Source organism: Strix uralensis, chromosome 3 (genome assembly GCF_047716275.1).
Source record: "Strix uralensis isolate ZFMK-TIS-50842 chromosome 3, bStrUra1, whole genome shotgun sequence".
Lineage (NCBI taxonomy): Eukaryota > Metazoa > Chordata > Aves > Strigiformes > Strigidae > Strix > Strix uralensis.
The window spans coordinates 53,051,880-53,075,011 of record NC_133974.1 but is presented as its reverse complement, the minus strand read 5'-3'; the positions used below and the strand labels follow the sequence as shown (position 1 = coordinate 53,075,011).

General features: G+C 38.5%; 1 protein-coding gene across 4 annotated transcripts in view; it reads left to right on the top strand.

Moving 5' to 3' along the window:
* Positions 1-23,132, top strand: part of REV3L (REV3 like, DNA directed polymerase zeta catalytic subunit) — a 129,307-nt gene that overhangs the window by 56,646 nt on the left and 49,529 nt on the right. For 2 of the 4 annotated variants that reach the window (XM_074862302.1, XM_074862303.1), the window contains exons 5-11: positions 3,519-3,615; positions 15,724-15,818; positions 16,390-16,494; positions 17,435-17,519; positions 17,605-17,753; positions 18,046-18,174; positions 20,810-21,047. In XM_074862302.1, the coding sequence (XP_074718403.1) occupies positions 3,519-3,615; positions 15,724-15,818; positions 16,390-16,494; positions 17,435-17,519; positions 17,605-17,753; positions 18,046-18,174; positions 20,810-21,047 (898 nt within the window). Of the gene's footprint in view, positions 1-3,518; positions 3,616-15,723; positions 15,819-16,389; positions 16,495-17,434; positions 17,520-17,604; positions 17,754-18,045; positions 18,175-20,809; positions 21,048-22,404; positions 23,026-23,132 lie in introns of those variants that run through there. The other 2 variants (XM_074862304.1, XM_074862305.1) reach the window with 2 other exon arrangements.

The following is a 23,132-nucleotide window of genomic DNA, read 5'->3' as shown; positions in this document are numbered from 1 at the left end:
TTGAAATATTAATGTCTGAGCAAAGGAGGTATTTTAAATTTTCATTTAAAAAATCAGTTTGGCATTTTGTAAGTACGCACTTACATAAAAATGAAGTTTGGCAAGAGTATGCATAATGTTACTTAAATGCTTCAGTATAAATGGGAGATAACAGTAGGAAGACCATAATGTCTTTTGTACTGAATATTTAGAAAAATAAGTATTGTTTACTTAAATCATAATTGTTCCTACAGCTAAAGGAAGGGTAGAACAGAATGGTGAAGTATCTTTCTGTAAAAACAGCAAGTAAGAATCATGCTGACTTTAATTTTGTCTCATTATTTTTATGCATGTATATTCAGACAGCAATAGATCAGTGCATGGGGTTTCATAACTGATTCTCATCTAAAGAAAAATACTCTTTTCATACTCAACAGTAGGCCACACTTTTTGCTGGTGTCAAAACTGTAGGAAGACAAAAGCTCAGCCATGGACAGAGCATCTTCAGGACCTTCAGTCCCAAGGAAGTATAGCTGGGTACCTTTAGTCTTCCAAACGTCCAAAGCAGCCTTCTGGAGACGTGCAATGTGATTGTATCGAATAGGTGCTCCCATTCTTTTTCCGTAGCTCTTCTCCCTCTCTCTTTCAGATAATAGATAAAGACGTAAACTATTTATATTTTCCTTCATCATGTACTTAAAGATAAGAGACCTAGGTCTTGAATGGGAAGAAGAGGGTGAAAGAGGAGCATGGGCTGAGACCGGTGGACTTTTAACTATTCTGGTAGGAAAGAATCCAGTAGGATAGAAGCAAGAAAATGATAGACTACCTTGTCCTGGCTTGATCAGATAATGGCAGCAGTTCTCCTAGCAAGATCCATACCACTTTGCATGGCTTCACATCAGACATGTATAAGTAGCCTGCCTCAGTCTGTTGCAGTTCCCAGGCACAGGATCGCTATCTGCTACTCCTAGTGTAGCAGCTGAGCGACAAATGGTTTGTCCCTGGTACAGCCTTATAGAGGCAATGTGTCACTCCTTACACAGCAGCCCTGAGAAGCACCATCCTTTCCAAGCTCAGACCTGTTGGAGTGGTGTAGAAGGCACAGCCTCTGTTCACAACCAACACACTTACATGTCTGTTCCACAGCTTCTGTGTCTTTGGCGTGTGCATTCATTTTAGTCAAGTGTAATTTGTGCCATGCAGGCCAGGCTGAACATTGTTTCTTAGATGGCAGTAAAAGCCTTTGCCTAAAGATGTGCAGCAAACACTTATTTTTCTTCCCTGGCAAGGAATAGAAAATTCAGTAATAGATCTCTTCCTAAATGTGAGTAAGCAGCCTCAGGAGCCTGTTTTCAGTGGTATTTTTCTCACTGAAATAAGTAGACTCTTTTGAAAGCTGAGAGAGGTCAGCAGGCAAATTTGTAATAGCATGAATACCCTGCCTTCATCAGCCTATATCCAGAAGAAGTTCTCTTTTTCAAGTTCTTCTCTTTATGCATAACGAGGAAGAAGGCTGCAAATTCATTTGTGTACCACATGTCACTAAAACTATTACAAAACTTTTCAGTAGTTGAATCTTCCTCTGTAATAAGACTCTGCAAGTCCTTGATGTCACTGCTACTGTCTTTAAAGATCTTCATATCAAGAAAAAGGGAATATTGAGTGTCCTTAAATCAATCCCTTCAAGTAACTTTACTGAAGAAACAGGAATTTGGCCTCTGTTTTTAGAAGTATTTGAAAGTAGGATTCATAGAGAATAAGAAGGGCTACTTATGTACTGAATAATGTACTGAAACTGCTCTCATGTGGTATTTGAAATGCATTTGATTTTAAAAAATAATAATGTATATTTTACCAGTTGGCCTATAATCTTGCATGGCTGCTGTGATGTATTTTTCTTTAAAATATACAACTATTCTGTCCCATTTTGTCAACTCAGAATAAGTTGAAAATGAAAAATAATGAGATGTTTCCATGCATAGTCAGCTTGCATTTTAATACAGAGAATTAGCTGATATGCCATGCAGTAAAAACATGGCTGTGTTTTTCCTGGACCAGCTCTGCCCAGGAGCAAGTCATCACTGCTTGAACAGCACAGACACTAAGCTACGCTAGGCTTGAGCTGGGTCAGTGTAAACAGGATCAGATATTCTGTGTTGTCTTTCTGGAATCACCTCCTTAGGCATCGCTGTCCATATAGACTATCTTAGTGCAGGTGTGGCTGAATGTGAGCTAGCTCCTGCACAAACTCAGTCGTGTCCTTTCATCACACTCAAGTGTCACATTTCCTGGGCGAGTTTAGTGTCTGTGTGCCCTGTTGGTGCACTCAGGAGTCTGATGTAGGGGCAGGGTTTGCAGGAACTACTCTGTGTGCAGTAAGGTTGCTCTGGAATATATTTAATTAAGCGTGCTGGATTACAGTTGCTTCTATTTGTAGCTTCTAAGGCGCTTTTGGCATGGTGTTTCCCAGTTGCTTCTGTAGTAACTATGTTATTCAGGGCTTTTTGCTACATGAGATAGCCCTATTCCTAGTAGTGGAATTCACACTGGCAAGACTGTTATGAATTTACTTTAAAATTACAGAATAAAAATATATGTTCTAATAAATACTTATTGATTGAAGGCCTCTGGCAATTTAATTGTTCAATTAGTGTATCTTTTAACAAATGCAAAAGTGTTTGCTATTGCTGAAAGGTAAATTTAATACAAAAAAACCTGTTAGTGTGTGACACCAACATAGCTGAGAAGATTCAAGGTTCAAGCTGGTATTTCACACAGAAGTGGGAGACTGAGTAATTTTCAAGGTCTTCTCCCATTCCGCCTCTCCCCATCTCCATTCCTGGTCTTTTTTCTTTCTTGTGCCACATCCTGTGCATATTTTCTTTCCTTATTCTGAAGAGTGAAGGTTCAGGAGGAGACCTCAAGGGAAGTAGTAAATCTTCAGAGGGGACTTCTCCAACATGACTTTGGAGCACGCTTCCTTTCACTGAGACCTCCAAGCAAACTTACATGGTGTTTTCTTTATTTGTAGGTCAGACAACATCTGCCTTCATCGCAGGTTTCCACTTACTGCTACTGCCACTGCATCTGGAATATATTGTATATTCTCTTTCAGCTCACAGATAAGAAAGAGGAAAAGTGTGAAGTAGAATTTAGTGTTTTCTTTGGCTTCTAATTTCCATTGGGATATGACCTGAGGACCCAGACACTTGGGAATTCTGAAGTTTACATCAGACTCTGCATGATTTACTTTGATACTCGTGCAAATAGGAAAAGATTGAATTTAGGTTAAGATATGGCTAGAACACAGAAAATGTAATTCTAATAGTGTCAATGTTTTGCAAATACGTTTTGCTTTTTGTATGTATCTGCATGTTGAATAATTTAAATGATAGCATAGTTACTTTTTGAAGATGGTATCATGCCATGCTATTTGTTCTTTAGGAGCATTTGGACTGGTATAATGCAATTATATAATGAAAGGTGTAAAAAATATTGCCACATAAATGAATTCATTTTTCATTCTGTTTTTCTAGGTGATACATCAGGTGTAAGTAAACGTCATACAATACATTTGCCAGAAAATTCAAACAGCGTATCTTTCATTGAATGGGAAGAAGATGAAATACCGAGGTCAGCATGCCAAATTTATATATGTTGTTTTCTTATATACATCAACTTGTATATACTACAGGGTTCCAGTCTCCTTTGACCCTTGTAAAAAAAGAGTGCTAATGTGACACAGATGATCCTTATTTAGTTTCTTTGTACGGTTTTGATCATCTGACATTTTCTGGTATATGGTTGTAAAAATCTAACTGGGAGATAACAATAGGAATATATGTGGCAAATTCAACTTTCTGGGTTTTGGAAGATACATTTCTAATGAATTAATTCTGATGAAAAGCTAAGCAAGTTTAAGTTATAGAGAATACTGACACATCAGTTCACAGGTTCTGTTTTTGTAATCACCCTTAACTAACATGAATAACGTGCTGTCAGAGTATTCCCATTTGTCCATTTCAAATAGTAGTTACATAAGAATCTCAGCTTAAAATTTTTATATCTGTTTCCCATGCTCTTCCTTTTTGCTAAACATTCCCTAGTCTACAGCTTGTAATTTGTAATAGCTTTACTTCTGTAAGAATAGGAATATATCTTGGGTGTTGCAGTTTTTGGGGGTGGGGTGGAAGAGATGCAGTGTCTGGTGCTACCTTGATTTGTATCATTTATTCAGTAAGTTCATTCTTTAAGATACTTTCTCATGTTTGACAGGTCTTGTAAATACTCTGTCAGCTAGTAGTCCTCTCAGTCTTTGGGTAGTTCCTGTCATCCTTCTCTGAATAGCTTATCAGGCTCAACGCCAGCTGCTTGCTAGTGTTATGTACTGGGAGAGCTCACTTCCCCAGCAGAAAGTTCCTTAAACCATACTTCAGATTTTTCTAGTGTGCAAAAACTTGAGGTTGTGCAAGGTTGCATCTGTTTTTCTGATTCTACTACTCCTACTTTAAGGTTTTGAAACAATGTTCATCCAATGGTTGTCTTGTGATTTTACTTGTGGTCAATTCATATTCAGGTTTTTTGGGCTATTTCTTCTACTTTTTGGCTGCATACTTCATTCATAGTCCATTTCAACCTTTACTTGACTCAGTTGAGTAAGCCGAGTTACTTAACCTTCGTGGGGGTTGGATCGTAAGTTAGACCAGAATTGTCTGATGTTACTTTACACAGATCTGGGGATGGCAGATAAAATGAAAGCAAAGTAGCACTTCCTGACTGTCAAACCCTGAGAGCCAAAGGTGTCTTCTCTGCAGGCACTCATCCTTGTGGCTGTATCCACAAGCCTTCTTATTTCCTCCTCCCACACTTCTGTGTATACAGCCAGGGGTGCAGCACCTCACGCCAGTCCTTCTCTGGCTCTCACACACATTCCAGCAGTGGAATGTTAGCAGTAATGGGGCAAATACCAAGCCTGTCTATTTCTCTAGCATTCATTCTCCGTACTTTTGCCAGTAGGAATTTCTTTCTTGAATGTGAAGCCTGAGTACCCCATAGTATACCAAGCAAATTTTCTATAGTCCCATATGCAATGATACTGGTAGTTCTCTCCCTCATAGGCTTTAGTCTCATTTACCATGTCACTTTGGCTTATAAACATTTTAGGATTTATTAGTACAAGATGTTTCTCCTCTTCCTTTTTTTTTTTTTTTAAGTGATAATCTTCCATTTGGAATCCCTTATAAGTTTGTGTATGATCTTGTATCTCATTTTTAAATTTCATCCTGTTTATATTATTCTACTTCTCAGTTAGCCTGCTTTCGTTTTATGACACTATGATCTGGTTATGTATCCAACATGTCTACCAGCTTGCCTTATCAGCATATTTCATTAGTACACTCCTGCATTTCCTGCCAACAATACTAATGAGATGTGAAATAAACTCAGTCCCAGAAACTGGTCTGTCTTCAGTTCTACAAATTTTATATCAATGCTGAGGGTTTTTTTTATATAACTGATAGGAATTTTACCTTTAGCCAGATCTTAAAATGTTTTAATAATTTAGGAACAAATTTACATCTCCAATTGAAATTGTTTCCCATTTGATACTGTGTCAAACATTCCTTTGTCTAGAAAATGAATTCTTTTATTAAAGGTGTTCTAGCATGGCTGTCTTCCACATGCTGTAGGATATTCATGCCGCTGAAAAGCAACAAACCTAAACTCTTTTCCATTCTTGATTTTACTCTGTTCTGTATCTACACAAAATTATTTGCCTGTTATAATTTCTCATGGATTATTTATGGGAAGCATCAATTTAAACAATGTTCTTGTAATCAAACCCATATTGCAATTTGTCCCACTTCCAGATTACCTTCCTACTTTATTTCCTTTAAAATTTTGAAAATTTGCATCTAGGTTGGTTTAATGGACTTGTAATTGTTATGGTCAAGCTTGCTGAGGGTAAATCTGACCCGGATAGTGTATGAGATATCTATCCAAGGAAACCTTTTTAACTGTTTCCTAAACTGATTGTGACTCAGATTTTTTCCATACTGTTTTTATTCTTGCAGTCTACAGCATTACTTGATATCTGTAAAGCTGCACTTCTTCCTTTATTTCTGTCTTTCCTTAACAAAGTATATTCTGTATTACAGACATTTGGTTTCTGTGTATAGCTGTCTCAACAGCTATATTGATTTCTAGTTTCATGTGCAATACCAACACAGTCCCCTCACTTTATTATCAAGTCGTCTTGAGTTAACTGTTCTGTGAATTGTTTAGCAAAAAATTATTACTTCCTGTATTTCACCATTTGACTGCTATTTCCAGCAGCATTTGGAGTTTCTCACATTTGGAGTTTCTCCTATGTGTCATTACTGAACTTCTAAGTCTTTGCTTGTCCTTTATGTCAGATATGAAGGTCTCATAAATCTTTCCATACCTTTCACCTGTACACTTAAGTTGTTCTTTCAAGAAAAAGCAAAGCGGGGAAAAGACAGTCAAATGTTGTTTGAGATGGCAAAATTTCTAGGGCTGACTTGTGATTGGCATGTCTGTTTAGACTCATTAGTCTTGGTTTTGTGTACATTGAGAATAAATTTTAGAGATAGTCCAGTGTGTATCTGCCAAGTCCTTGCTGCAAGTGGCAGCTGACAAGTTCTCTGGTTTAACCAAGCAGTGCCAGTGATTCAGCATTTCTTGACTTTGGAGTACGGTATATCAAGTTGTTGAAATCCGATTCTGAATGCCTGGTAGGTAACATGCAAAATACTACTCAAAAGTTGTGTTTATAACATTAGCAGCAACATGAGTAAATGCCAGTGGTGGTTCTTTATTTCAAAAAACATCCAAGAACTATGCCAAAGTTTCTTGGTGACTGAACTCACTGTTCAGTACCAGATAGCACCTTGCTACTCTGCCGTTTCTCCAGAACAGTATTTAACCCAGCCCTGTCCTGTCTTGCTCCTGGCAAATCTCTGAATTAGTAACTTGCTGCTATAATTAGCATACTGTATTAAACCAGGGACAGTTCTTTTAATTCTAGAGTGATTCTGTTATGAAGTAGACAAATGTCCAAAGCCACTAGTGCCCAGGACTCTCTGATGTTTTAAGGCTTTTAGGTATGATACTTGCCAGTGTTCCCAAACAGGAACCTGCAAAGCCCACCTTAAAATAAGCAGCAGTCATCTGAGCCTGGCAGTGCTATCCAACAGTTTTGACAAGAGTTCTTCACATGAGACACGTTTATGTTATCCCTCAGGTAGCTGACAATAAATGATTAAACACTTCCATGAGTTCCAGTGAGAGAACTTTCTGGCAAACACCAGGCTTGGAGTAATCTGCCAGTTAAGAGTACCACTTGGACGTGATGTGTTAAAATCAGAATGATTGGTAGAATGCTTTTGAGAAACACTTTATTTTCTAATTCTAGATTTCCTATTGAATGCTAATTTATATGGAAATGGAGAGATCTGACAAATAACACTATTGCACAGTCTAGTCGTTATGTAATGTTACCGATTTCTAATAGGTTTGTGGCTGTCATAATTGCTTCTCTTGCTTGTCAGGATGTACATGTTTGTGTTTAGCTATTTGATTCTTAATAAAATCTGGACATTATTCAAGTCACTGGAACATCCTGCAAAGACATTTCTTCTTCCATGAACAGAATATAGAAAACTATTATGTCAAAGTTTAGAGTCCTTATCACTGTAGTTGAGTGACACCTTTCAGATTCTGTGTGGGGTTAATTTTTTATCTACTATCCTCAGTTTAATTATAAATACCTGTGATGTAGTCATCACAGAACTTGTTTCCCTAGGCTGTTATTAATGTTGATGAATTAAGATACTGATCTTCATGTCCATTCTGCAAGATTAACTAAATCAGTTAGATCTAGCTAACTGTATGTAGTGGGCACTTCTTAAATTTTGTGTCCGCTGTTGCTTTAATCCATTGCCTCAGCACCTGAGGAACCAAACCTTGGTACTTCCTTTGAGTAAAGGTTTCATTTTTTATTATTATGCCAGTGGATAGTGCCAACAAACTTCTACTTTCTTCCAAAATAAGGACCATTCTCTCTGTCCTCAGAATAACTTATTTGGAGCTTTTTCTACAAAGGCATGATGGATTTGTATTGCAGCTTTTCAGCATAGTGTGCAGGTATAAAAGGTAATTTTAAATGAATTGATTTAAATATCTCAAGTAGCCTAGCCATGACAGCTTAATGTTGCGCAACCCTGATTTATCTTGCTTCTTAGTAAACTTTTGCTCTCTCATAGCTGGGTTGCTTCCATTCCTATGCCACCTCACTTTAACCCTGCCTTTCATGTAACTGTATTACAAGGTGTACCTTGTGAATGATTCTATCTACATTCTCTTACAAAATGAAACCCAGATGCTATGAAAAGCTTTGGCTGGGACTTGCTAAGTCTTCTCTTCTAACCTTGTTCTAACACAGATATTCTCAAATCATGGTTTTGACATTACATAAAATTATCTTTTTCTTTGCAAAACTGATGCATGTGATGTGAAGCAAGTGGTTACTCTATTGTGTAAGGCAATCTGTGTCAAACAGACCAATTCTGAGTGTCTTCCAAGGCATGACAACTGCTAATGACCTGAACTAGTTAATATTTCCAACTACCTACAAGCAGGAGACTGGACATGTTCTGACTTCTTCATGCTGTCTTCTCACCTGCTAATTGCGTAGTTACTTGGGAAATATGGCTTGATCTGGGAGAGTGGGAAATACAGTTGCTTTGTATATTTTCCTGATGTGTTGTGCATGTTTGTTTTTGGTGAGCAAAACCAGCAAACCTAATAGCTGACCAAGGTATTGACGGTACTCAGATTAAATAGTTCTCCAAGAAGCACGTAATCATGTTATATATAATCATAGAATGGTTTGGGTTGGAAGGGACCTTAAAGATCATCTAGTTCCAACCTCCCTGCTATAGGCAGGGACACCTTCCACTAGACCAAGTTGCTCAAAGCCCTGTCCAACCTGGCCTTGCACACGGCCAGGGAAGGGGGCATCCACAACCTCTCTGGACAACCTGTTCCATGCCTCACCACCCTCACAATAAACAATTTCTTCCTTATATCTAATCTAAATCTGCCCTCTTTCAGTTTAAAATGGTTACACCTTGTCCTATCTCTACACTCCCTGATAAAGAGTCCCTCCCCATCTTTCCTGTAGGCCCCCTTGAAGTACTGGAAGGCCGCTATAAGGTCTCCCTGGAGCCTTCTCTTCTCCAGGCTGAACAACCGCAACTCTCTCAGCCTGTCCTCATAAGGGAGGTGCTCCAGCCCCCTGATCATCTTTGTGCTCCTCTGGACTTGCTCCAGCAGGTCCATGTCTTTCTTGTGTTGGGGGCCCTAGAGATGAACACAATACTCCAGGTGGGGTCTCATGAGAGCAGAGTAGAGGGGGAGAATCACCTCCCTCGACCTGCTGGCCACGCTTCTCTTGATGCAGCCCTGGATATGGTTGGCTTTCTGGGCTGTGAGTGCACATTGCTGGGTCAGAGTCAGTTTTCCATCTACTAACACCCCCAAGTCCTTCTCTGCAGGGCTGCCCTCAGATCCACTCATCGCCCAGCCTGTATTTGTGCTTGGGACTGCCTCGACCCATGTGCAGGACCTTGCACTTGGCTTTGTTGAACTTCCTAACTTCAGGAGAGTTTGAACTCCTCCCTCCCCCCCTGACATTTTTGTTTTAATCAGAGTAAATTAAAATGTTAGAAGGGCCAGTTAAAGTGCTCTGTTTTCACGTGTCCTTTGAGGTTTTTCCTGAAATGGGAACAAATGGCTCCTTGGCCTCTGTGGCTTACCTGGATGTTGCAGAAGCTTGTAGTACTTCTGCCCTGACTTCTGCTAGTGCAAGTGTCTAGCAACAAACTTTGACAAGGATGTTAAATGCCAAGTTAATAATCCAGTTGTATCGAGAAGACATTTTTAAAGTCTTATGAAAATCTTACTGTATGTGTCAGTTGTCTTTATTAGCCTCCACATTGGTCTTCGGAGTGTGCAGTTTTGACTGCCAGTCCTGCCTTAATCCTGAAAATGTTAATGGTCATTATGAAGATAAATCCCAAATATGTTTCAAAAAAGGTCTCTTGTTAGCTCAGTGTTTTTAATTTGAATAATATGCCATGTTAATTGGAATACTGTAGTTTTTGACAGAAAGACTCCTTATATCTGTTTGATTTAGAGCTTGGGCAAAATGAGCTTTTCTGCTTCTAATCGCCAAAATCATTTGAATCTTGGTGAGTCGCAGACAAAGAACATGCTTCAAATTAGTATTGTTATGGAAAAAACCTTAAGTTATAGTGACAACTACCACTTTGTTTTGAATTCAGCAATGTTGAATTTAGTGTTATTTTTATAGGATAAATCCATATTGTAATCTCTTATAAATAAGAGATCTGATTATTTGGAAAGTTCTTAGCCAATTCTGTTTGTGGTATTGATCAGTTCTCAAGACAAATCACTGGACACATTCTTGATGGGAATGTGGAAAACCATGACATGTTTTTTTTGACAAAATGTCCTAACTAGTAAAAGGGAAAAGAATAGAAAGCTATCTTTTTGTCAGAGGAAAGGCAGATGTTTCGGTTAATGGTTTTAGTCATGAAACAAACTCTTTGGAAATAGGTCACTAACACTAAATATATATTTTTGTCTTAAACTTTAAAAAAATTCTTTTTCTTTCTCTCTCCCCCCCCTGCTTTTTTTTTAATTGGATTCTTTTTAAAGAGGAAAGTAGTAAAAGGAGAAAGCTCAGAGCTGTTATATCTACCAAACAAGTCAAAGACAGATCTCGACCAGACTTCTGGTCATTTACATGTGTTATTTAGTAAAGGGCAGTATCAAAAACCCTTCTGATATCAATGACCATTGTGTATTGTGGTCCCTTTTCACTTGTTCCCAGGAATTCTTTGATTTCATGAAGGGAGCAGACAAATTTTTTTGCAACTTCCTCCCTTGTTCTTGTTTCCCATTTATCTTGCAGTTAGTTCTTATTATGTGATCAAAATGCAGGTTTCAGCTTGCCTGCAGTTCCTCTTGCCCATCATGCAGGCAAGGCTCTGTTTGAATGCTTTGATGAATATGAGCACCCAGAGTGCATGACATGAAAAGTATGCATTTTGATCATATTATGGACTTGTTCAGCTGATGGCGTGACTGGGAGGGGAGGGAAATGATGACAATGGGTTGTCCTTAAAGTGTGCATTAAGGCATGGGTAGTCTACTTCTGCTGAAAGGCTGAGCTGCTTTGGTTTAGGAGTTCTATGATCTGCTCTCTTAATTCTCATAATAACTCTGAAACAGTACTGCTGACTGGAGGGATTAGTAATCATATATTAATGCATCGTGTCTTACAATCGTTAATGAATTCTATGATACATGTTTCATGACTTCTGCCAGACTACTTTTGGATGTTTAGAATAAAGAAATATCCTGCTCTGCCTTCTTTTGCTGTAACCACGTGAAACATACATACAGAGTGAAAAATACCTTACTGTATTAATGCAGCCACAAAATGTGACATCACAAATTTTAAAACTATGGCTGCTAAGAAATTATTCTGAAAACTTTGTTTTCTCTGCTTTTAAACTATATGCTCTCAAAATATTAAGTGTCGGGCAATTTCTAAAACTGACTTTCAGGATGCCTATTCCTTTTTTTCTTATCTCTCACTCCATTAAAAATCCAGTTCTGAGACTTCTGTTTTGTTTTAGTTTCATATTATGTATAACACAGGATTTTACATTCCAATACAAATTCCACTATTATAATGTGATGCAGGAGAGCAAGGATGATTCTTGAAAGTTGAGTCTGCTGTAGAGAAGTTGAAGTTATCACAGTAAACCCGATAAGCCTTACATAGGGGAATATTTCTTTCTTATCCCAGAGGTCAAGTTACGCCTCAGCTGAGCAACTGAACTAGTAATAGAAACTGAATCTTGTATTAATGTGATATATAGAGTCAATGACCAAATAACTAGACCTCCTTTCAGTCTTCTCTATCTTTTCCAAGTGCCAGAATAGAGGTATTCTAGGACTGGTTTAATTTCTGCTTACATTTCTAGCACTATTTATTGCCATGTTGTCCAGTTCTTTGCCTGAACAGTTAAGCAAACAAGCTGTAAGTTTACTGAGGTTTTTATCTGCCCTGGAGATTTTTTTTAAAAATAAAAAGTGGACTTTTTCAGAACTTTACTCTTTTATGGTTAAAAATAATTCTCTGGTTTCCTTATGAGGTCTTCACAGAATCATCTAGGTTGGAAAGGACCTTGAAGATCATCTAGTCCAACCGTTAACCTAGCACTGACAGTTCCCAACTACACCATATCCCCAAGTGCTATGTCAACCTGACTCTTAAACACCTCCAGGGATGGGGACTCCACCACTGCCCTGGGCAGCCCATTCCAATGCCTAACAACCCATTCTGTAAAGAAAAACTTCCTAATATCCAGTCTAAACCTTCCCTGGCACAACTTGAGGCCATTACCTCTTGTCTTATTGCTTATTACTTGGTTAAAGAGACTCATCCCCAGCTCTCTGCAGCCTCCTTTCAGGTAGTTGTAGAGGGCGATGAGGTCTCCCCTCAGCCTCCTCTTCTCCAGACTAAACAACCCCAGTTCCCTCAGCTGCTCCTCGTAGGACATGTGCTCCAGACCCTTCACCAGCTTCATTGCCCTTCTCTGGACACGCTCAAGTAATTCAATGTCCTTTTTGTAGTGAGGGGCCCAAAACTAAACACAGTAATCGAGGTGTGGCGTCACCAGTGCCGAGTACAGGGGTAAGATCACTTCCCTGTCCCTGCTGGCCACGCTATTTCTGATACAAGCCAGGATGCCATTGGCCTTCTTGGTCACCTGGGCACGCTGCTGGCTCATGTTCAGCCGGCTGTCAGTCAACACCCCCAGGTCCCTCTCTGACTGGCAGCTCTCCAGTATCCAGCTCTCTCTTAGTATTCTCTCTAATAATGAAAGAGGCTATTTCTGCATTGTGCAAAATGCAGTTGGTATTTCAGTTGACTGATTATTTCTTCATAGATGGACAAATTGATACAGGCATAATAAAGTAATTATAACCTAACAATTTAGGTTTTCTCTGTGCATGATACTGCCATCTAACAGTCTTACAAAGCAAAGTATTTGTTTTCCAGTGCCTTTCTTAATCTTTATGAAGTTCATACACTATTATGGACCTAATAGATAATTCTTGCTTTTGTAATCACAAATAAATGGGTTTGGTATCTTAAACTAAGCCATATGGTACATTGATACACTTCAGAAGTATTAGATCTCCATTCTGCTGACAGAACTGGACATCAGTCAGTAACAGCTCACATTGTGGCATCCCTTCAGATAAGTAACCTTCTTAATTTGTTGTGTTGTGTATCCCTGTCCCCACACCCCCTGCCCCTTTCTTGTTTTCTTGAAGATAATATCTTAGCCTTTGCCCTTTGGGCAGTAGGACCTCAATGTTTGAAGGAAAGGGTTGTTCTTTTGTGGGAAGCAAGGAAAACTGAGGGCCAGGAGGAAGTGAGACAGGAGAAATGTTGCACCTGTTTAGGACTTCTTTGTTCTGTACTTCACCTACAGCATAGGCTCTTTACATGGCCTGAGTATCTCAGGAGTTCTGGTGTGGTGGTAAAGCAGTAGCCCACTGAAGCTGCCATGAAAGCAGCCCTTTACCTTCAGTTTGGGTTCGAGCTGTTTAAACAAGTTTGATTTCTGCAGTGTATTTGGGAGAACCTCTTGGTCTTCTGCTCCTTCAAAGTCATGAAAAATATTTTAGAGCTTTCTTGCAGGAGACATCCAAGCAGTTTTAATTAGCTCCTTACTGAGCAAACCTACATGCTTTGCCTATAGATAACCCTCTTAAGGAAGACCATGTGTCTGAACTAGCTTCAGTCCAAATTTCATGTAATCTGTAGTTTGTTGATGATCTGTGCCACAGACCTCTGCAAAAGGAGTTTAGAAATAAATATTTTTATTTTCCAGAATGGAAATGTGATGAAGGGGTCAGTTTTGGGTTTTTTCTTAGCATGCTGTTTTATATCTTGATAATAACTATGATGCCCTGAAGCCTTTTAGAAACTCAATATTTTTGTGGTTGAGTTCTCTGATATTTTCTGAGAAGTCATTAGATTTTTGCTCTTACATAGGATCATAGAATAGAATAGTTTGGGTTGGAAGGGACCTTTAAAGGTCATCTAGTCCAACCCCCATGCAATGAGCAGGGACATCTCTTCATGCTCGGAGCCCCGTCCAACCTGACCTTGAATGTTTCCAAGGATGGAGCATCTACCACCTCTCTGGGCAACCTGTTCCAGTGTTTCACCACCCTCATGTCTTCCTTATATCTAGTCTAAATCTACTCTCTTTTAGTTTAAAACTACTATGCCTTGTCCTATCACTACAGGACTTACAAAAAAGTTTGTCACCATATGTCTTATAAGCCCCCTTTAAGTATTGAAAGGCCACAATAAGGTGTCCCCAGAGCCTTCTCTAGGCTGAACAACCCCAACTCTCTCAGCCTGTCCTCACAGGAGAGGTGCTCCATCCTTCTGACCATTTTTGTGGCCCTCCTCTGGACTCACTCCAACAGGACTCCGGGGGGGGGTCTCACAAGAGTGGAGCAGAGGGGGAGAATCACCTCCTTCGACCTGCTGGCCACACTTCTCTTGATGCAGCCCAGGATACAGTTTGCTTTCTGGGCTGTGAGCGCATATTGCCAGGTCATACTCAGATTTGCATCCATCAACACCCCCAAGTCCTTCTCCACAGGGCTGCTCTCAATCTCTTCATCCCCCAGCCTGTATTGATACCAGGGGTTGCCCCGACCCAAGTGCAGCGTTGTATATGGCCTTGTTGAACCCCATGAGGTTCACACAGGCCCACTTCTCAAACTTGTCCAGGTTCCTCTGGATGGCATCCCATACCTCAGGTCTGTCAACCGCACCACTCAGCTTGCTGTCATCTGCAGCATAAGCAAAGCAGTTTAACTTTACATTTCCTTAAAATTAGTTTACTGACAGCAACAGGTGGAAGATCTGAAAAGGCACAGCAGGAAGATGATCAGACCATTATACAACAAGCTTGAATTTGTTTCTAGTACTTTAAGTCTTTACCAAGCCAGTTATCCTTAGTTCTGCTCATGTGTGGGATGCTAACACTCTGTTTAGATTCACCAGGCTACCCCAAGCCCCCTAAATAAATGAAAAAAATCCGAAAAATAAAACGTTTTTTTCTTCACTTCCCATAGTTGGAAATGTTAAACTGTTTTGCATTGCTCTGAACTGTGAATGAGAGAGAAAAATTCTTGCCACTGCGTTTTCTGGGCGCAAGATCGTGCAAACGCAGATGGTCCTATTGGCTGAGAGTTCTGTAGAACATTTCATCTTGTATTTGAGGAGGTGAACATTATTGTAATTGCTGTAGTATTTAGAGTTGTTTATCACTTCTTTCTCTTCTCCCCACAAAATAAAAAGCTAATCCCTTTAAATTGAAGATAAAAATTTCTCATCTAATTAGATTTGAATATGACCGTTAATTGAAGGACCTTCAGGTGAGGGTGAGAACTGGTAATTTGGTATTCAGGTACTCGCCCTCATTCCCCCTGAAATACTTTAGATGTTAGTCCAGTTAGAGAATAGTAATGATGCATGTTTCAAAATCAACATATTGCTAAAATTAACCTGTGGTATTTATGTTGTCACAGCTCTTTAATGTTAAACGGTGCTGAGCCACAAAGTACCTGTGAATTGGAGGTGGATGCAGTAGCTGCGGACATTTTAAATCAACTGGATATTGAAGGTGAAGTGTTAGTAACTTTCCATGTAAAATATTTTAGGACAGGAACTATATTGTCATTTTTTTTAAGGCTCATCTTAATCAAGCCACAATCCAGAGTGTTAGCTAATTGTTGATCTACAAATTTATAAAGTTTAAAAAAAAAAAAAAAAAAATTGAATGAACTCTGAAAGAAAACAGGTTATAAGAATAGCCTATTGTCAGAGCAATAGAAAGAGATTTTTGTTAATGCATAACAGAAGGTTCCAGACCTGTAAGGAGAATAAGTGAAATACTGACATCAAGTATGGATGTGTATGTACATACATCTATACATACATATACATGCATACTTGGTGAGAAGACCAGCAAAAGCCAAAGGTCCAGATAACAAATAGGAGATCTAGAAAACAAATAAAGTTACACCTTAACTTTTACATAACACCGTACCCTAGAGTAAGGCAAGAATTGCAATTTAAAAAATAACAGGTTAGAATGACAAAAGAGGTGAAGAAGAGTGTCCGAATTTAATTTGGGGTGAAGAATGCTTCGTCACATTGACAGACTTCCCTTCATGTATTATTGCATATTTCAGCCCAGATTGGCAGGAACCCTGGTTTGCAAGCTATATGGGAAGATGAAAAGCAGCGACGGAGACAGAAATGTGAATCTTCTCAGATTAAGACACCTGAGTCACAAGGTAAAAAAAAAAAAAAAAAAAATGTGCAGCTGTTTATCAAAAACTTTGAATGAGAAGCAAGCAGGAGGTAGAATTTAAATCAGTGTATCAAGTCTGAGGGCTTTTTAGATGTAGTTTTTTCACTTCCAGGTTTACTGCTTGCCCAGTATGTGTGTTCTGGTTTTAAAAGCAAGATACATAACCTTGCAGAAAAACATCATGATTCAACTAGCTGCAAAGCATTCTAGGCAGAATGAATGATAATTACAGTTAAGATTGTATGCTTTATGGTGGAAAACATTCAAATGTTTAGATACTGGCAAAATTAAATCTCTTATCCTGAAGCTTTCCATGGTAGTTTATGCACAAGGGCAGTTCCTTTGAGTTTCTGTGGAATTATAGTTAAGGTGGTGTTAGATGAAAATTCTGAAAGGATGGACAAATCCCTGTATTTTTATGTAAAATTCATTGCACAGGGAAGACTGTGCTCTGCAAATTAATTGCATAATGAACAGAGCTATTCTCTGTAGAACCTAGGCCATGTCTCTTTTAAAATATGAATGATATTTGTTGAGTAAGCCAGAGGATTGCATGAGGAAAAGACTATTGTCTGACTGTTTTTTTTTTTCTCCTGCATTTCTGTGTAATATTCAGGCTGCATAAACCAGAGTTTTCAAAATTGTTCCCTGATTGGTCTTTTCCTGGATGCTCACCTTGGTGTAATTGCAACATGATTTGTAAATGCTGTTGATAATCGCAGTTGCAAATGAGATCAATGGGAGTATGTGAAGTATTTTAAAGCGTTTAAATATGCTTTAAAAATCAGCCCTCAAACTTGGCACTTAAATTAGTGGACACTTCAGCTTTGAGTCATTTGCTAATGGAATTAGTAATTTTAGCTGCTCTGTGTGTTGAGAGGTCAAAGTAAAACTGAATAACAAATATTTTTCAAATTTTAAAGACCGTGGATTTGTGCCAGCAACAGAGAGTGAAAAATTTTTTCAGAAGAGACTTAAAGAAATCCTCAAGCAAAATGACTTCTCTGTGTAAGTGTTTAGCCATTTGCCATAAAGTATAGTATTCTATGCAAACCTTAAATATGCGTTTAAAAATTGGTTTTCAATTAACTAGAACGTTGTCAGGATCAGTGGACTACAGTAATGGATCAGAGGAGTTCTCTGCTGAGCTAACACTACATTCTGAGGTACTTTCTCCTGAAGCCTTTCAGTGCACGCCAGCTAATATGGTAGAAGTGCATAAAGATAAAAAGATGAACGAAGGTGAGTATTTTTAATAGTATAATTGTTCAGGCATAAATCTATCATGCTTTGGCTGTTCTGACTCTTAACAGAAGTAATCCAAGGAATATCTGATTGTCAGTTATGAAAAAATGAAGAGTAGTTTTGCTTTTATTTTCATCATTGTTAGAGTAAGCCTTTTAAAAATTGCCATAGCAAATAATGGAAACATACTTGAATAGTAAAACCCATTTTAAAGTGGCTTGCTTTCATAATGTATTGATGTCTGTGACTCTTTGAAGTTTTATCCTTTCTCTTTGTTTTTCTTTTAAAGAATCCAATAGGATGCATACTGATAAAGAAGAGGAAGCACTTATTAATGAAGAAGCAATTTTAAACATTGTGGAGAATAGTCAGAGCTTTCAGCCTTTGTCTCAAAGACTGAGTCAAACTGCAGTTTTTAGTGAGTATGACTGGAATGTCTTGTCTTTTCCAGGCTATTTTATTGTTCCACAGTCTTTGTTGTGTTCACTTACATTACCAGTCATGAAAGAAAGTAAGTAGTTTACCTCAGGATTTTGTCAAGCAGATGGAGACTTCACACATCCACCCCCTACGACCATCACCAAAAAACCACCTTATATGTTCTTAAAATGTCACAAGGACACTGTATTTGTAGAGGCTACTGTGCTTTACTGGTTCACTAAGCCTGTCCTCTTGCCAGGTCAGCTCAGTGCAATCTCTTATGGGTATTGCTCTTCCTTATGCTCCTAGTGTTACATGACTAAAACTCAGAATAAAGAGGATTTTGACTGTGTATCCGTTAGGTTCTTGCAGTTACTGCCTCTTTCTTACAGTTATGGTAGAGAACACTCTCATGGGCTATCTTTAGGAGCTCAGCTGTCTGGAGATACTGGGGTATAGTAGGCTGATAATGAGAGGCAAGTTGCAGAAGATCATTTCCCAAAATTTATGGATACTGTCCTGCTTTCGGCATTGGCTTGAAGGCAAAGAAACAAGAAGAAAAACATTAAGGAGGGGGAGAAAAACCATGACAGCAAACATGTGAATGGCATGAGGGGGAAACAACAATAAAGTAACACAACAGAGGAACTTGTATGAAAAGCTGCTTCAGGTAGAAATAGTTCAAATACTCTAGAGGAGATGAAAAGCACATAGCTGTGCTATCTCTATATATACATTCTTATGTAAACATAAGATATAATGTTAATATGCACTAAAGTTGATACTACAAGGTGAGGGGGAAGGGGACACAGAATATCTAAACCCCATAGCCTCTAGTGCGTTTGATACATACATGGTGTGAATATGTGCATAGGCAACAAGATACAACATGGGCAACAATATATGTCCATGGGTAATACAGTATATGACAGTATGCAATCTTTCTTGCAAAGAAAGGAGTAGTGGATGGAGTGAGATCAAGAGTATTTTTCAGTGCTATTTTATTTTGCAGAAAGCAGGAAAGATTTTGATTATGAAAGTTTTATAGGCAAGGATTTGGATTTATCAAGAGAATTATAAGTAGTTATGTGGGAGCTGGCAAATATGAGCATTGATTTTTTTTTTTTTTTTTTTGGAGTGAGAAGGTTATGGTGAGAGGATGAGAAGTGGCTAAAATAATATATAGGGTATGTCTTATAACTATGTGTTTGAATTGCTCAACCAAATAGGAGTGTTGAAACGGTCTGTTTTTTCCAGTGGCTAGGCAATCAAATGGAGATTTTATTACTTTTTCTTTCTTTCTTGTCTTTGTTTTTTCTTCTTGTCATGGGGCTACTAATTGCTGGTGTTCTGTGTGACCATTAGTAATATGCTGCATCTTTAGGTCTCTTATGCTCTTTCATAGCATGGACTAGTCTTTACTATACCTTTGTAGAGTCTTAGTGTCACAGGGGCTGCAAATTGCACTATTTCTGCTGCTATGAAGTACACAACAAGGTTTATATTAACGGGAAGTAAAGGTTGGAGTTTAATGATGGACCTCACAAAGGGTAAAGGTGCCAAGAACGGAAAGTACAATTGAAAGTGGGTTAATTCGGAACTCTGGCAAAGGGGATGGTTTCCATTCTGAATGGTTGCATGGTGTCTTGTGAAGCCTTTGTAAAATATGGAAAATGCCTTCCTCACCGATGTTGAGACCTATTTTATATGATTCTCAGGATCATTGTAAATCATATGATATTTCCTGAGGAAGGAAAGTAGAGATTGTAGTTCTTCAGCCAGAGGAGAAGGAGAGAGAAGTAACAAAGATGCCTGGTAGACTGGAGATCATAAATTGGTTATGAGGTCAGATGAAAGGTAAGCAGGAGGAGAGTGAGAAAAAATTGTGACTTGGAAGGATGTTTAAGAAATAAAAATGAAGGATAGAAGGCAAATGCATGAGTTAGTGTAAGCTTGGGTCAAATAAAGGAAAATAAAAAGTAAAATTTAAGGGAGGAATGAAATTAGGTAAACTTTCAGTGTTTAGAAGAGCCTAGGAAGAGAATAGGTTATAGTGAAAAGAAAAGGGAGATGAAGTTAAGTATTACAGTAAAGGACAGAAGGAAGAAAGGAAGAACTAGTTGGTCAAAATCGGCATCACCTTTCATGAGATGCAGTGATTGAAAGTTTTCCATGTGATACAGATAGAAGTGCCCAACAAAATTAACGCAGCCATTGAAGTGAGAGCAAGAGAAGGCAGTGATGCTTCAGAAGCTGGCACTTATGCTGAAATAAAAGGGGAGAGTGAGGCTTTACTAAATGTGAGGAGGTAAAAGGAGGGTGGGGGGAGAGAGAGATAAGTGCTTCCACTAAATCTACTACAATCAGAAGAGGACGGCAGAAATAAAAAAAGAAGGTTGTCAAGATTTTAGATAAAGTATTAGAAAAGATAAATCATAAAACTCGGAAAAATAAGATATGAAAAGAGCTTTGTTTCTGTAGCCTGCCTTGATTTAGACAGTAATGAACTAGCAGATTTTAAAATGTTGAGGCGTTTTTTGGTTTTGTTTGGGTTTTTTTTACTGATAGACTATAACTAATCATTTACAAGTAGAACCAAATATAGATTCTGCTTGTATTGGCTTTTTCTACAGTGGACAGTAGTGCTGATGAGGCCATGATTGATCTGTTGACTGGATTGGAGAATGATGGATATCAGATGGGACATCACAAAACTCTCTCTCACCATCGTTCTCTTGGAAGCTGTCGAAATTCTCAGAACAGTGATGATGAAGAAAATGAGCCACAGTGCGAGAAAGAAGACATGGAACTTAGCTTCTTAATGTCCCAAAGGTGGGACAGTAGCATTGAAGAGCCTGGGCCAAAAAGAAGGTATATATGTGATTTTTCTTTTCTTAATCTTTTCTCCCAGATCCTTCCTCCCTCCCACCCTGTTTTCAAGTGTGCTATGAGGCCAGTGAGCTGTAGACAGGTCTCTGTTGACAGCATTGGAAAAATCTATGCAGATCTTGGGATAGAATGTAGTTGTTCAGATGATGCTGTGAGTCGTCAGTTTTATACGGAAATAAAGATTAAATGTTTAGTTTTGGCTAGACCCAAGCTTCTAGTTTGCTGTTTGAGGAAAAATTGAATAGGTTTTTCATCCTACAAGTCCAAATACAAAAAACTTTAGTTGTAACCTCCTTTTAAGATCATACCCCAGATGTAGCACAAAGGTTAAGGTGTATCATGTACATCTCATGTGTCTGTAACTTTTACTGAAGTGAATATTTAAGATGTGTTCTTCTGAGGACTGACCCAGAATCCTGAGAAAAACACCCATTTGTTTCCATGCTCAAAGCTTAAATCAAAACATGAATGTTGCTCACTCTGCTGGACTGCTAAAGGTCAGCAGCTTGAATATTTTTAAGGCCAAGATTCTTGGAACACCTTCTCAGGTTGTAATGACCTTTTGTACAGTCTGCACTGACAGACGTTGGAAGAAGGTATATCCAGTTTCTATTCACCCCTGCTTGGGCAGAACTTTTGGTATTTCTGATTCTATTTGAAAGATGAGAGACTTCACAGACATAACATTTTGATATATTCTTTTACATCAGAAATCATAATTATACTATGATGTGGAGAGCATGAGAGGCATAGAAATATTTAATCTTTTCTGTCATGAAGACATACAGAAAAGTTGGAATAGAATCAGAAGTTAGATCATTAGTCTCCTAGTCCTAGAGATAATTAATCTCTAAAGCTACTTTTCCTATCTGACCTTTGATTTTCTTTGGTTTTTTCCCTCCCAGCCTGAAAAGTTGAAATTTCAATCTAAAACACTTAATGTTAATCTTCAGTTTAGTGCTAGTTTCTGTGTAAAACCAGCCTATATCTTGTAGAATTTATTAGCTCAGGCACAGCTCTGTTTGGGCACGACTGTACAACTTCTGGAGTCAGGTAGGGTCCTGGAGCAGTTAACTGCTTCTATGCGGTAAAGAATCCTATTTAAAAACTCATCAGACTTGAGCTGGCTCATGAATAACTTGCTCATATATGCCTAAATTTTAATCCCAGATAGAAAGCACTAGGGAGAATGTACATACCACAGGGAGTCAACTCACGTTCACAGGGATTTACAAACTTTGTTTCAGTGTGATCTTTGCAGAATTTGGACTTACTTCAGAAGAAAGCATGGGTATCTCTGCACTCCTGCATGATTCTGTCCATGCATAAAGATCCAGTTGAAGTCTGACGATGGATCCAACCTCATTCCACTCAGGCTCATTCTATCTGTACTGCATCCTACTGCATCCATATTATCACTTCTGTTAATGGTTATTCACCAATCTTCCATTATCTCAAAAAGTATATTGAGAGAATGAGGAGTAACAACACCCTACTGACTGAATTAAATGGCTTGGGCTTGATTTGTGCTGAACTGGAGAAAAAAGAACATCAAGACCTGGACTGGTTTGTGTATGGTGGTATCATGCTGTGTTACACAAATTTTCCGAGTCTAAACTGATGGGCTTGAATGCGGAGATGTCCAAGTTGTTGTCTGCAGAAGTTGTCTCCAGCCTGACTGGGTTTACTAAAGTTGACAAATATTTGCTTCATGCATAGGATTATAGCATAATTCAAGATGGAAGAAGCATCTGAATGCTGTGTTGTCCAGTGCCCTGATCAAAGCAGCTTTGGATAGATCAGTTGCTCAGGGCCTTGTCTGATCAAGGTTTGAGTATCTCCAAAGATAGAAATTGGATAGTCTATATGGGCAACGTGTTCCAGTGTTCGAACACCCTCATAATGAAGAATGTTTTCCTTGTGCATAACATTTAAAACCTTTGTGTTTATACCTTTTAAGGTACTACACCACAATGCTTTGATACATCAAGCTACTAGGATAGGTTATTATTATCTTAAAACCAAAAAACAAACAGAAAAACCAAAACAAAAAAAACCCCACCAAAA